The 15,471-nt window shown below is 31.3% G+C and overlaps 1 protein-coding gene across 1 annotated transcript; it reads right to left on the minus strand.

The window, feature by feature from the left end:
• Positions 1 to 656: 656 nt before the first annotated feature.
• On the minus strand, positions 657 to 12,936 carry LOC107448611 (zinc metalloproteinase nas-15). Its single transcript, XM_087153279.1, has 6 exons — positions 12,747 to 12,936; positions 9,264 to 9,319; positions 7,915 to 7,990; positions 6,329 to 6,446; positions 4,740 to 4,918; positions 657 to 1,035 (listed from the first exon to the last, which is right to left on the minus strand). Exons 1-6 carry the CDS (start codon positions 12,826 to 12,828, stop codon positions 800 to 802), a joined length of 747 nt encoding a protein of 248 aa, XP_087009405.1. The 5' UTR covers positions 12,829 to 12,936; the 3' UTR covers positions 657 to 799.
• Between the last annotated feature and the right edge of the window lie 2,535 nt (positions 12,937 to 15,471).

Consider the following 15,471-nt stretch of genomic DNA (forward strand, 5'->3'; position numbering starts at 1 on the left):
CGAACCCGGCTCATCTCATTGGAAGGCAAATGCTCTATCCCCTGAGCCATCACGGCTCAGAATAATGTATTGGACTACGATAACGAAGGTATCAGGTTCGTGCCTCAAAAATATTTAAGAACCTCAGTATTAACAAGGCATCTGTCACGTGCTTAGGCACCATACCAGGCACTTGCTTTGAATTGAAGTCTAAAATTTAAGCTAACTCAAAACTGAGATCGATTTGATTGTTAAGTGTCAAAGCTACGTGAATGGCTTATTTGAAACCATGAAGGATACATCAATAGTATTTGTCTAAACACCATATTAATGAATGCGGTTGTTTTAACAATGTTTTACCACAATTTAGATCAGTAAACAAATGACAGAAGTAATCATCTAGTCATCACACAGTGTTTCCCAACCCTACAGAAACTTTTTCGGCTCTGAAATCACCAAGAGATATAACATTAGAGTGAATTTCGTACGACTAAGACACGGAAGTATGATCCGATCACGCTCATTTAATTTTTAAACCCATATCTATTAAAAAAAAACAGTCGTGAATGACATTATTTAAAAAAATGATATTTCATTATTAAAAATTACGGTGGGTAAAAATAAATGTAAAAGTAAAGTAGAAAACATTAAATACATACAAACACATTAAACAATAATACTAAAACATATTAAAATATTTACTGAAACAAATTAAAAGTCAGTCTACATATTAAAAAAAGTTATATATATGCGTATAAGACATTCCTAAATTATTCATACATAAGATTTTCGTTATCAAAGTTGACTATAAAACCTTGTATTAACATTCATAAAATTTCTTTATTTTCTGAAGATCTAAATCCGTAAACTCAGCATCTCTCTGTCCGGCACCGAGATCGTCGATGTTGGCTTGGTGGTCAACGGGCATCAAAGTAGGCTCTGATCGATCTTGAGCGAACATATACGCTCGATAATGCATGATTGAACTATAATCATAGGACAGTCCTAAGTCGTCGAATACTAGTGGAGAAAGCTTCTCAAAATTGGGCTCCATTCCTAAAATAAATAAATAGAAAAAAAGGCTAGACATATGGAGTATTAATTGTAAATTACAAATAAAAGGTCTTATGTAGGTATTAATTTATATTTTACAGTTATGAACAACTTTTTCGAAATATAAGAAGGAATTTCGTTACTATGTTCTACTGGCTTTTCTGAATTACTTAAACAGATTATTACGCTCATGGGCTGCAATAGCGGCACAACTCAAAAAATCATGTTTTGAGATAAGTGGGTTTCAAGTTTTCATTGCTAAGCAAAATGCATAAGAAATGCTTTTGTTTGCTTAAACGAAGATTACCTCCAAGTTGAATTATGAGTTTATCAAGTATTGCTGCTGAAAGAATGTGTATTTTCATATTGACATCTGTTCTTAGTCCAAAACGCGTGTTTTTTGAGTTGTGCCACTACTGCAGCCCATGAGCGATTAGTTAATGATTTTCCACCGCGGCTCTTTCTTAATCCCTCCTACTATCAAATTAAATTTATCAGTGAAATATCACGCAAAACTAATAAGTATCCAATAAAACTAATCAGTTTCATGGACACTTTAGTGGTGGGGGGGGGAGAAGACTAAGCCCTGGATTTATGGTTGGTTCAGTACTATCCCGTATACTAATGTACGAATATTTTGAAATAAATGAGCAGACGCAGTTAACACGAGTTAGGGGCAATTAATTCAAAACATACGTACGTCAACCTACGAAATAATACTAGGAGCAGCTGAATCTCGCATTTGCAGAACTCTCGACCGACTGATATCTGATTGAATTTAAAAGATAGTTAGAATCACTAACAACAAAACATTCTAAGGTGCTTGGAGAAAAATTTATCAGCAAATCAAAAGTTTTTAACCCCTATTTCTTAGCCATCGAAAATAAATTGATTATTTTTCAGTCGATAACAGACTATGTGGATTAGCTCTGTACCAGATTATATTATAGTTGTATAACAACGAACATGTCTGTGGCGGAATTTTACCTTAACACCTCATAGTAACAACCGAAATGAGAGAAAATTGATAATCCTCAAAGCATCACAACTAGGACTGGGCTATAAATCGATGTATCGAGACATATCGATTTAACACATATATCGGCAAGACGATACAGCGACTTTCATTCAAGGCGATGCATCAGAAATCTGATTTAAGCCGTCGAGTAAAGACAACGAGCGCAAAACGATATAGCGATATAAGACACGCAAGGATATAAGAAAACGATATAGCGATATTAGACTCTTCTCTTACGTTCCGATGTCGACTGGCGCTGTGGAAGACAATGTTCGTTTCGTTATGTTGAAATGGCCTTGATTGGTGAGCTGTAGAATCAGAATCAGAGTTTTGAGAACGCATATCGTTGTATCGCATGTTCCTTTTCGCACCTCTTAGCTTTTTTTTTTCTTTGTCGCGAATTTTCTTGTAGATTATTTTCAGTGGGACTAACTTCGTGATCGCCGATGTTACATTGTTCTGAAGGCAATCTATTATTGAAAAGAATATATAAAGAAGAGTTTCTTCATTAATTAGATAAGTTTTTTTTTTAAAAAAAACTTCTTTTTATTTTTAAATGTGAAAATTATCAGCAATCTAATTTAGGCGCCCATAAAGAATTGAATTTGCTAGGTTATTTTTTTTTCTTTCTTTTAATTTATTAAAAACTTTTGGGTGAAACTTCTAATAATTTAATGAGTTTTTATTACTGATTTTAAATTTATGAATCTTGTTGTTTTTATGTTTAGAAATAAAGTTAAAACAAAATTTATTTGTGTCTTTGGATTTGGACATAAGTCAATCAACTTTGTTTATACAAAAAAATTTGAAAGGTTTGCGTATTTTATTCATTTTTTAAAATCATTTAGCACTTCGTTTTATTAGAGAGTATAATGAATTTTTTTTAAAAATATTCTTTTCATATTATTTGTTAATTAGCAAAATATATTATCGAATATCGCAATTTTTTTATTTTTAAGAAATTAAATCTTACTTTGTTTTTCGTTCATAATTCGGTCATTATTTAATTTAATTTAATTATTTATCTGAAATAATAAGGTCCCGCAGTGGACTGATCGTTAAGACACGGTTCCCTGCCGATCACCGAAGTCAAGCATCACTGGCTGCGGTCAGTGTGCGGGTGAGTGATCACTTGGATCAGTCTGCGTAGGGACCGAGGGTGTGCGGTATTGGTCCTTGTTAAACTGTTCAAAAGTAAAGTGCTCGATTTCGCATGCAGGTCGTCGGGCTACCGAAGCGGGGGTGCCATCCCCTCTGCAGAGGATCAAAATTGTGATGGCATGTCTTCGGATCATCCTCAGGGATGTTTCCCAGACCGTCGCCGATAGCCCATTGTGCAGCTCTAGTGTGACGTAAGTAAACTATAATAGAACTATAATAACTGAAATGATAATAATAAAAAATAGTGTTTTAAAAGCGTTTTTTTTTTTCTAAAATTTATTTAGCACTTTGTTTTAAACATACAAATAATTTTTAACGTTTCATTTAGAAATTGAACATTACGATCGAATTTAATAATTATGTAATTATCTATACATAATAATACAAGAAAATATTAATTTGTAAAAAACGCTTTAAAAAAAGTTTTTAACACTTTGTTTTATGCGTATTATGAATTTCTAAACAAACATTTCAATAAATATTTTAAGTAAGATTTGTACATTGTAGTCAATTTGTTTAATATCTTTCTTAAGCAAAACATATATATCTTCAAATTTATAAATTGATTTAAATCAATCTGAGTATGAAGTTTTGATAGAAATCTGACTTTCTGTGCCTTACAAGTAAATGAAATTCAAAAATACTATATCGCGATGCAAAACTGACGATGCATCACGATATATAATTTCTAATATCGCCCAATCCTAATCACAACGTTGGTGAGTTTTTGAACCTGGATATAGCACGAGATTCATCTTTACGAAAATGGACAAAGATCAAAATGCGTATTTGTGTGAATGGGAAAAGCTCAAAATGCGTGTTTCCAAAATGGATTAAGCTCAAAATGTGTGGTTACCAAAATGGATAAAGCTCAAAATGCGTGGTTTTAAAATGGATAAAGCTCAAAATTGCGTGGTTACCAAAATAGATAAAGCTTATAAAGCGTGTTTACGAAAATGGGCACAACTCAAAATGTGTGTCTTCTTCGAAAATGGACGAAACTTAAAATGCGTGTTCACGAAAATAATAATGCTCGAAATACATGTTTGTGAAAACGGACAAAACTCGTAATGCACTTTTACTATGTTAAGCAACGAGTCAAGAATTTTGACGCCGTATCGAATTCAATAACGCAGAGGGGGAAATTTAGTGTGTGGAGTTATGAAATGTTTTGTTTTAATATCTATAAATTGTCATTATAAATCGAGTACTAAAACTTTTAAATATTTAACTACTACTATTAACATATTATTGAATAACTTTAAAAAATTAAATATATATAATACAGTGCGTAAAATAGAAAAAAAAAGAACACGGTAATATTTTTCATATAATATTGAGATTTTGACAGACTATGATGCAGTCTTAATTATTAGGTGTGCTAACTTTAAACAGAGTTAAGCAGAAATGTATTCGTAAAATAACCGTAATGTATTTGCCAGACTAATTATTTATCGTAACCAATTACAAATAATTAATGTTTCGAAAGAATGACATTTATCAACAAGTTTAAGGTGAAAACCCTTACCGCTTATAATGTTGTCCCACATAACACGCACATGATCGTCTCTATCAGGACGAGATTGTTCATGCAAGAACCCTAATGAGTGCATCATTTCGTGCATTATAGCTCCTTTTTTCATGCATAGAGGAGATTCCAAGGATAGTGACTGAACGCCACCGATTCTTCCCAATTCAGACCAGCAACTAAATAAGAAACAAAAGACTTGTTTGAAGAAAATATTATATTATATATATATATATATATATATATATATATATATATATATATATATATATATATATATATATATATATATATATATATATATATATATATATATATATATATATATATATATATATATATATATATATATATATATATATACGCAGTGGACTGATCGTTAAGACACGGTTCCCAGCAGATCACCGAAGTCAAGCATCACTGGCTATGGTCAGTGTGCGGGTGGGTGACCACTTTGATCAGCCTGCGTAGGGACCGAGGGTGTGCGGTATTGGTCCTCGTTAAACTGTGCTACCGTAAAGTGTTCGACTTCGCGTGCAGGTCGTCGGGCTACCGAAACGGGGGTCCATCCCCTCCGCAGAGGATCAAAATTGTGATGGCATGTCTTCGGATCATCCTCCGGGATGTTTCCCAGACCGTCGCCGATAGCCCATTGTGCAGCTCTAGTGCGTCTAGTGCAACAACAACATTATACATACATATATATATATATATATATATATATATATATATATATATATATATATATATATATATATATATATATATATATATATATCTATATATATATATATAGATAGATAGATAGAGAGATAGATAGAGAGATAACGCAAGTACAATCAGGAGTTAACTCGTCACCGATCAACAACGTGTTAAGAGCTGTTCAAGGTTTTATTCGTCGGTGTTTTTCATTCGAAGATCTTTCAAATTTTGTCCAGACTCCACACTCATATTTGGGGGCCCCCATTATGAAAAAAGATGAAGCAAAATGCCAAAAAAAAAAAAAAAAAAAAAAAAAAAAACAGAAAAAAATACAGATATTTGAAAAATAAAATTTTAGAAAATTTCTAGATATCTCCTTGAGACTCACAAAATTATGAACTAAAGAAGTAGATGTTTTTTATGCACTTATGTGATTAGTAGTGGTAGTCGTTTATTTCGGTCTCGCTAAAGCTGCAGAATGGGCTATTGGCGACGGTCTGGGAAAACATTGCTGCAAATGATCTAAAGACATGTCATCACAGTTTTGATCCTCCGCAGAGGAGATGGCTTTCCCGCTTTGGTAGTCCAACGACCTAAGCAACCTAAAACAAAGTTGATAACTTTTCGGTAGAACAGTTAAATGAGGACCGATACCACACATCCTCGGTCCCTTCGCAGAATAATCAAACCCGTCAACCACCTGTTCACTGACCACCGCCAGGAATGCTCGACTTCGGTGATCTTTCTGGGAACCGAATCGTTTTGATCAGTTCGGTTGACAATGTGATTATTGGTAAATATTCAATGACAAAAAATAAAATAAAATCCGTAAGCTCTATAAATAAATAATGAATCTAAAACCAGTTTCAAATCGGTTTAAAACATACCCCATGTCACTGTATATCTCAACATAAGAATCTTCATCTGTTCTTTCAATCCATTTGATGCACGTTTTTTCTTCGAATTCAGTCATTGCAGATCGCATCAGTTCTTTCTCACTCTCAGCTGCAAAATTAAAATAAATATAATTAATGAAGAATAACACTATATACAAACATATTAAACAATTTTAAATTGAAGAGTAAATTGCAACCAGCTTAATTTTAAATTTTAAAAAAAGATGGATGTTAGTAAGCTCTCTTCTTTTCGGTAAGTGAACAGTGAAGGCTTACACTGAAGTGGCTAGAGCTACTTAAATTGTAAAAGTTGTAGACTATCTGTTATAAATTTGACAAGCATTTCTACACCCATCGGAAAATTGGTTCAACAATGAATCATAATATCGGTATGCTGATAATTTCTTTCAAATTTGCTGCAACTTCAATAAGGAGTTAAATGACGCAGTTTAATAAGTTTAGGAAGTGCGATGATATAGTAGAACATTGACATTATATTAAGGTTACAGCAAATATTAACAATATGGTTCAATGCGTTTGAAAATTTTAAACAGTATGGGAATGCTAGCCACCATAGAAGCACAGTTTTTTTTAAATGGCAAATCGGTTTAAAAGATCGATTCAAAATCAATTAAAAAGCTTTTTAATCGATTTCTTTGTTTTTTAATTGATTAACGGTTTTAAAGAATAACTGTATTATTCGTGCATGCATTCTTTTTTTAAGCACAGGTGTCTTTAGCGTATGTTACCTAGGCAAATAAAGTAAAAAAAGTGTGATTAAAACATCAGAACGTGTGGACATATGAAATCAAAGAATAAATATTATTTACTAATGAAACTAAAAATTTTTTTAATCAAGTCAACACTCAAAAAGAAATATTTTTTCAAAAAACTTATGTTTATAAGTTAAACAAATATAGAAATTAAATAAATTAAAAAATTCAAAATAAATAAATTAACAAATAAAAGTAGAAATTTAACACAAAAACTAGCTTTAACTAGTGGTAATAAAAAAATTGAATTTGGCGCAAATAATATAAAAAAATCAGTATTTATTAAAAATTGCGAGTTAAAAATTAGTGGTACGATCCTACAAAAGATATATGAAAATCTCAAAAAATGTCACTTTATTTACCAATTGTGCAGTGATTATTTTTATTCTGTTGACAAATAATAAACATTAACTTTTCTATGAAACAGTTCTCCTATACATCTTCTATGCATCGAAGGATTTATTACTATATGGACTTGTGCGTTCTTGAGGATACTGAGATAGTGTCAAGTCAAAGGCTAGGTTTGAAAGTTAGTCAGGTTTGAGAAACCTATGCACGTACTTGAGGGTAACAGAGATTAACTTATGTCAAAAGTAAGTAAGTTTAATAAATTCATAATTACAATTTTTATAAATTTTTCCAAAAATTCGCAATCAAAAATACTGACAGAGAATTGATTTTTTGTATTCTATTTGTAAAAATATATACAACAATAAAGGAGTTTTAAATTGATTACTAAAGCTTAACCTATAATGAACTTCCGTTCGAAAATATTCATATAAACAGAAAAAAAGGTCTACTTACTATAAATATCATCAAAAATATAAGGAACTATTTTGTTTGGCCATCTGAGCGTTTTCTGCGTGGTAGCAAATTTGTCCTATTTGAAAATGTAAAGTTTTCAGTAACAATCAAATTTAATGCTAGAAGTTTCATACTTTTTCGTTATTTTTAAATTTTAATTTATTTTTAGATTTTATTTCATTTATATTATAATTATCATTATAAGTAAGACATAAGCAGAGGCATCACAAGGAAGTTATGATGCCTCATAATGTGTAAGTAAAATAAATTGTAACGAACGAATAAATTGAAATGAAATAAAACGAAATAAAATAAATTGAGGACTTCGTCTATTCCTCAAGTATAAAAGCTTAGTTAATAATTTTTAAAAAAAGTACAAACATGAGTTCTTAATTAAAAAATATTGTTAACAAACGAATTTAAGGCGTCCTAAAGCGGCGCTTATGTTACTTGGAAAATCTAATCGAAAACAGTTCCATAAATGAAAAAAAGTATAAAAACCTTCCGCAAACGTGGTTTCGCGGTTTTCCTCTCCAAGTAACGCAAACGTGGGCTAGTTACATCAAAAAGTCCTCCAAGAAGGCGAAATTTCTCCCAATTCTTGATCAAGGAGTTTCCTTGTCTTCTAGTTTGGGTTCAAAATTACAAGGCTACTGAGTTGAACATTAGTAATCATAAACCCAAAAATTGGGTCAACAGTTCAACGGCGGTTGTAAAAGGAAGTACATAGTTTTTAATATTTCTTCAAAAATGACAAAAAATATACTTTGCATCAGCAGTTCGTAAATTAATCAATCAGAGGGAAAACAGAAACGTTTTTAAAACTTAAAAAATCATTTATTAATTTGCTTGAGTCAAAAATAATAAATCAATTTCAAGAAGAAACTGACAGTAATTGAAAAACCTTGATTCTCATAGGTCAATCAGTTTTGATTTTTAATCTTTTCTTCTTTAATAGCGATTCCATTTAGCTTGTAAAGTTTTTTTTTCTTTGTTTAGATACTATAAATTTTAAACGTCTAGTATTGCATGCTTTTTAAATTTCGTTTTTCACAAGAAATCTAAAACTTACTTTAAGCGAGCTCTTTGATTTAAGACATTATTTTAGAATATTACAAGAAAAATAATAAAATTCTAGCGATGTCTCATTATTTTAATATAATGTTTTTTCCCCCTTCTTACTACGAATTTATGTAATAAAAATATAAATTCGATTCACTTCTCCTATACTGTAAATAAATAAAAAAAAAGCTGCGTTTAATTTTTATTAATAATATGAGAATTTGTTTTCTTCAAATAATAACATATTGTCGAAGAAATTTGTTTCATAACAAAAATTAAAATCTCACCCATGTTAAGCTTCCATTACGCAAGTAGATATCACCTTGGAAAAATTCGTCATGGTCTAAAAAGAAATAAATGAAAACAAAAATATAATAAAATCAATAGTCATAGTCAAAGTTGTCAAGCATAATTATGAATGGAAAAAGTTTATTTAAGTTTGAGATACCCCAGTGATTACCAATTGGCAGCCCGCGGGCCCCATCTGGCCCGCGAAGTCTTTTTTGTGGCCCGCGAACTAACATATATTAGTTGTCATTTTTTTGCGGACAATTTTCGTAAAAATCTATACGTGTTTATAATACTTTTCTTTCGCTAAAAAAAAACCTAATTTCTTTGAAATTTAACATACCAACGGTGCAAAAAAAAATTTTTTCTCAGGTAGAAATCTACTTTTTATTTTGATTTGTAATTCAGCACTTTTGTTTTGTACAACTTGATAAAAATCTGACAGTAATATTTAATGTTCCTTCAAACATAAAAGAGACCTATATAAAATTTTGATAAAGTTGCGACCCGCCATTTGACTGATGTTTTTAATTGCGGCGCCCGGCCTTAAGTTGGAAAACCCTGGGATATCCTAATAGTTTTAGCCATGCAATTAAAGTTTCTTTCTTTTTTTCTTCAGTTAACATAAACATTTTTTTACTAGAAAACGTTTAGCAAAAAAAAAATTGCATATAATCGAAATTAAGTTGTAACTTTGTATAAAAATGGCAGACTGAATACTAAAATTTTAATGTTACGGAAGAATATCCTTCAATAAATATCACAAATAAGCATCGCGAAATTTATATTTTAAAGACATTAGTATTTCTCCTACCAGAACTGACAGCTAATATTTATGAGGTCAGCTTTTAGATAGGCAAAATATGCAGTTTGAATCTCACGAGTACAGAAAAAAACACTAAATATGATTTTAATCATATTTACTTGATTTTCATAAACAAATTAATTGAAATTTATTCTATTTCACAGTATCTATCGAAAAGAATAGCCTACAATACAGTTGCATAATGAGAATGGCAAAATGGGCATAATTTCACAAATTGAATAGATAATTTGCGAGGAAAAAAAAAATACATATACAACCAAAATAATCAGTACTTTTGAAAGATAATTAAGTTTAACGCTTGCTTGTTTGCTTTCAGAAAAATTTCTATATTATGTTAAAAATGTTTCAAAATATTTTAATAAATATATATTTTTGAGTAACTTACGTTAAAAAATTTTTTTCCCATCACCATCGAAACTGTGCTTCACCAATTTACACTGCGCAAAAATCAATAAAATAAATTTTATTTTTACTATATAGTGAAAAGTTGTTATTTTATGTAGTAAAATCTGTTTTTTTTTCTCAAAAAAACAAACAAACTAATAAATCAAACTAATTCTGTATCAGTTTTATATATTATTTCCTATGTGAAACTGTTCCTTTCATTAAATACGCTTTATTGCATGATTCGAAAATATGGCTAGTCATTACATTGCCACGATTTAAAAGGTATTGATTAAAAGTTATAAATTAAAAATGTACAATCTCTATGTAGGGGGTTTTGGAAAAAAAAGTATGTGAACCAAAGTCACGGAGGCGAGCAACATTGCCCACGCCACACTGCCACAAACCCGTTTATAGGGTGGGCCACATTCACACATCACACACACACAACAGAGGACATCACAAAGAGAGAGAGAAACATCCATGCCCAGAGCGGGATTCGAACCCGCAGCCTACGGCTTCGCAGTCAGGCACGCTAACCGCTCGGCCACCTGGCTATGTATATCACATTATTATATTGGTTTTTTTAAGAAAGTAATTTCGTTTCTTCCTAACAGAGGCATTATTATATTTTTCCCGGCCAATTTCATACTTTAGCTGCATAATCATAATATATTTGGTGAAACTTGCTTGTGAAAAATTTTGATTAATTCTATGCAGTAGTTTTTTTGTGGATGCCCTTTCAAGTATAGAAAGATAAAAGCAGAATTTTCGGTCTATTTGAATTTTTTTAAATCAAAAAGCTAAAATTCTTATTCAAGCAAGAAAAAAAATGTCCGATGTGTTTGTTGAAGATGTGTTGATAGTGCGCCAGTGCCAAAACTGGTTTGCAAAATTTCGATTAAGATGTACTTAGAAGCACAACACCAGTTTAAACTGAAGAAGACACAATAAGAGCAATAACTGATACAAACCGGCGAATAACAACTCTTGAGATTGCTGGGACATAAAACTTTATCAAATTCTATCGTTCATGATAATTTGAAAAACCTAATGTCTAATCTCATATGACATCATCATCGACTTATGAGCTTATGAGTTCCTCATGTTCTTACGGAAATAAATTTGTGCTTCTCAAACGTCAAGAAAATTATCCATTTTTGAAAGCATCATCACTGGGGACGAGAAATGGGTAGTCTACAATAATGTTCCAATCTCCATAGAACATTTTTTAACAGTAAAAGCTTTACTTCGAATGACGAATTCAAAAATCACCCGGATCAGTTTTTGCCAACAAAGAACAAAAGTTTTATACGCGTGGAATGACTACTGCCCAGAAAGATGGCAAAAGGTATTGGACTAGAATAGGGTGCGTATAGCCAAATCTTTCAACCAAAAACAAGCACCTTTTAAGCACTCATGATAATATTTATGACCACTATATACATTAACAAAATTTAAAATAATTTTCTAAGACTTTACAGGATCATGACAAAATAACTAGTTTCCGACAAAGAACGTAATTGTTTATACTGTAGTGATCGAGACATTGTAAAATGATCGAGAGATTTTTCGGTTCGATATCAGAAGGTGGAAAATGAACCGTGAAATTAAGAATATCTTGCAAAATGCAGCAGAGTTGCATATGAGAGAGCAATAATCTCACTGAACCCACAGTATATGCACATGCGGACTCACAAATATTTTATCAAACGTGTAAAATGATGGTCGTTTTTTACGCTATGAACCAACGGTATTATATGCCGAAATCGATTGCGGTTGAATAAATTGCGAATAACGTTGAATAGAATACTGTAAAAACCACGCTTTTGCATAATACGTGGCGGAAATCGACATGGTTAAAGAGACATTTTGGAAAAGGGAAAATTAAACACTTCTTAAAAACGCCCTATGAAAAAAGCGCCTTTAAGGGCTTTTAAAAACGAAAATCGAAAATAAACAACCTAAAGCACTTTTTAAAAACGCTACTCACCATGTGAAATGTATATAGGTTTCAAATATTTATTCACTATAATAAAATCACATTTCCTTTTCATAAATAAAACGAAAATACTTTCTGAGCTACTCAATGTTTTTATTTATTTCATTTATTTATTTTTAAGCGGTAGCACTAGGAATTCACTGTTGACGATCGTAACTCTCTGTTTTGTATAACATTTAAAAGAATATAGCATTTGGTAAACCAAATAATAAATTTAGGTTCAGCACAAGATATTTTCAATAAAAAAAAACAGTATGCATGAGTACTCACAGTTTTCAGAAGGATAAATAGGTGGGTTTGTTTTACAAAAAGCAACTGCAATACCAAGCACTAACAGAATCCAACAGAACATTTTATAAAGTACACTTCGATCCTTAAATAATTTCAAAGGAAAAGAAAGTTAACTTAAAAATTTGAATGAGAGTACTAACACCTGGTGCGGTTCGATAGTCATTATTGATATTCTTCGGCAGATAAGAAAATTATTTATGTCTTCAAAGATAAAAGTTAGAATACTTAAATTCCTGAATCGATATAAAAGAAAAAATGCTTACCAAACACAAAAGTACTTGCATTTGGAATTTCGAAACTAAAGATTAATGTTCAAGTTTATTCAATGCACATTCAGGCTTATTTTGTAGCCTTAAGATATAATGTTTCAGTGATAAATCATGTCAAAATGACCAAAGACGTAACAGCAGACATTTACAACGAAATCAGTTTTTGCATCTCCTTGCACTACGCTCTTTGGTTAAAAGAGCAAGATTTTCAGAATCATTTTAAGAATTAGATTATTTAAAAACTTGATTTTTTTAAATGTATTTTATAGCCGTCGTTGAACAGCCGACCTAAGTTTTGGGTTTACGACTACTAATGTTTAACTCCGTAGCCTTGTAATTTTGAATCCAATACAGAAAACAAGGGAACTCCAGAATCAAGTTTTTTTTAAAGAAATTTGCCTTCGTGGATGACTTTTTGATGGAACTAATCCTCATTTGCGTTACATGGAGAGGAAGACCACGGCAACTTCCAATGGTTAGCCTAACGGTAAGGGGACTCTTAACCCATGATCCGTCTGCTACTGACGTTATTTCACGTCAGAACTGGGGTCGGTGCAAGTCGGATGCGGAATTCGTATCAACCAGTCATTGCAAGGATTCGAACTCGGTTCACCTTATTGGAAGGCGAATCCTCTATCGCCTGAGTCAATTTTCAAGATTCATTTATCAGGGTGCGTAGCCAAATTTTTCAACAAAAAATAAGCACCTTTTAAGCACTCAAAAATATTTTTCAGCACTTTCAAAAAAATGTATAATTAGGCAGGGTTGGCAAGTGTTTGACAATTGACGGTTTTAAATGTCATGTCAAAAAAAAAACTTTAGTTTTGCAGGCATAGTTTTCGACAATTGTTAAAAATCATGAAATTTTGAATCACAAAACGAATGGCGTTTTCATACGATAAGGACCGACGGTACGGCGAAATAGAGTGGGGTTGAATTAATTGTGAAAACATTGAATAGAACAATATGAACAGTCTTTTTGCATAATACGTAGCGAAAATCAACAGGGTAAAGGGAAAATTAAGCACTTTTTAAAAACACCCAATGAAAAAAGCACCTTTAAGGGCTTTTAAAAAATGATAATTAAAAATAAGCACCTTTAAGCACTTTTTAAAAACGCTACGCACCCTGTTTATACATCAATTATAGCACATTGTTGGATTCTTGGTCATACATTCAATTTCGTTAATGCCAAATTTTTTTTCCACCCTTGTCACTTAAGCTCATCTTGATGCCCTGGAATCTTATTTCATTCATATGAATGTCAATTCTGTCGTTAACAACACGAGTTCCTCACCGCTTTCCTTTAGCTCATGAATGCATTTTGTCCTGATTTGCCTCCCTTGTCAAACTGCAGTTTTCCTGGTTACGTCCTTTGACCTTTTTGTTATTTTAAATTTTTTGTTTCACTCCCAGCTACTAGCTTTTCTAGTTTTGCTTTTCACTTTTATTTTCCAATTTAGGTTTGCTACTTTAAGTTTTCAGTTTTAAATAACATTTTTTCCCCTTACTCACATCTGACGAGTCCCGAACATTAAAAAATGTCAACTTTAAATACCATTATCATAAATTTTGAAGCAAATGCAGTTTTATATCACCAAGTGTATCATTCCACTTCAGTTTCTTGGGATTATCCATTCAAATGATTTTCCTACTTTAGCCAAAATAAATTAGTACTTATATGTGTACTTTCAACAGCATTTCATAGCTTTATAACTATGTCATTTCATTATCAATAATCAATGCCACAACAAAAATTATCAATAACATCAACTTTAATTTACATTTATATAGTTCTAATAATTTTTACAAATGAATTGTATTGTAATTTTTTTAACAAGTTGACAAACAACTATTAGAAATATTATAATATTAATTATTTATATTGACAGGGTGCTTAGCCATATCTTTCAACAAAAAATAAGCACCTTTTGAGTACTTTTTAAGAACTTAAAATTTATTTTCAAGCACTGTATACATTAACAAAATGCAAAATAATTTTCAAAGACTTTACATGATCATGATAAAATAACTAGTTTCTGACAAAGAACTCTTTTCTTGATATTAGCTATTATAAAATGATCATAAGATTTGTCGGTTCGATATCAGAAAGTGGAAAATGAAGTCTGAAATTGAGAATATCTTGCAAAATGCAGCAGAGTTGCACATGATAGTGCAATAATCTCACTGAACCCAGCTGAGTATATATGAACATACGGACTCACAAGTATTTCATCAAGCATGTAAAATGATTGGCGCTTTCATACGCTGAGGACCGACGATAAGCCGAAGTTTGAATGAATTGTGAAAACATTGAATAGAAAAATGTAAAGTACGCTTTTGCATAATACGTAGCAAAACTTGACATGGTAAATAAAAAAATCTCATTTTCGAAAAGGAAAAATTAAGCACTTTTTAAAAACAACCAATGAAAA

This window comes from Parasteatoda tepidariorum, chromosome 10 (genome assembly GCF_982258835.1).
Source record: "Parasteatoda tepidariorum strain Cologne lab strain chromosome 10, Ptep-v5.0, whole genome shotgun sequence".
Lineage (NCBI taxonomy): Eukaryota > Metazoa > Arthropoda > Arachnida > Araneae > Theridiidae > Parasteatoda > Parasteatoda tepidariorum.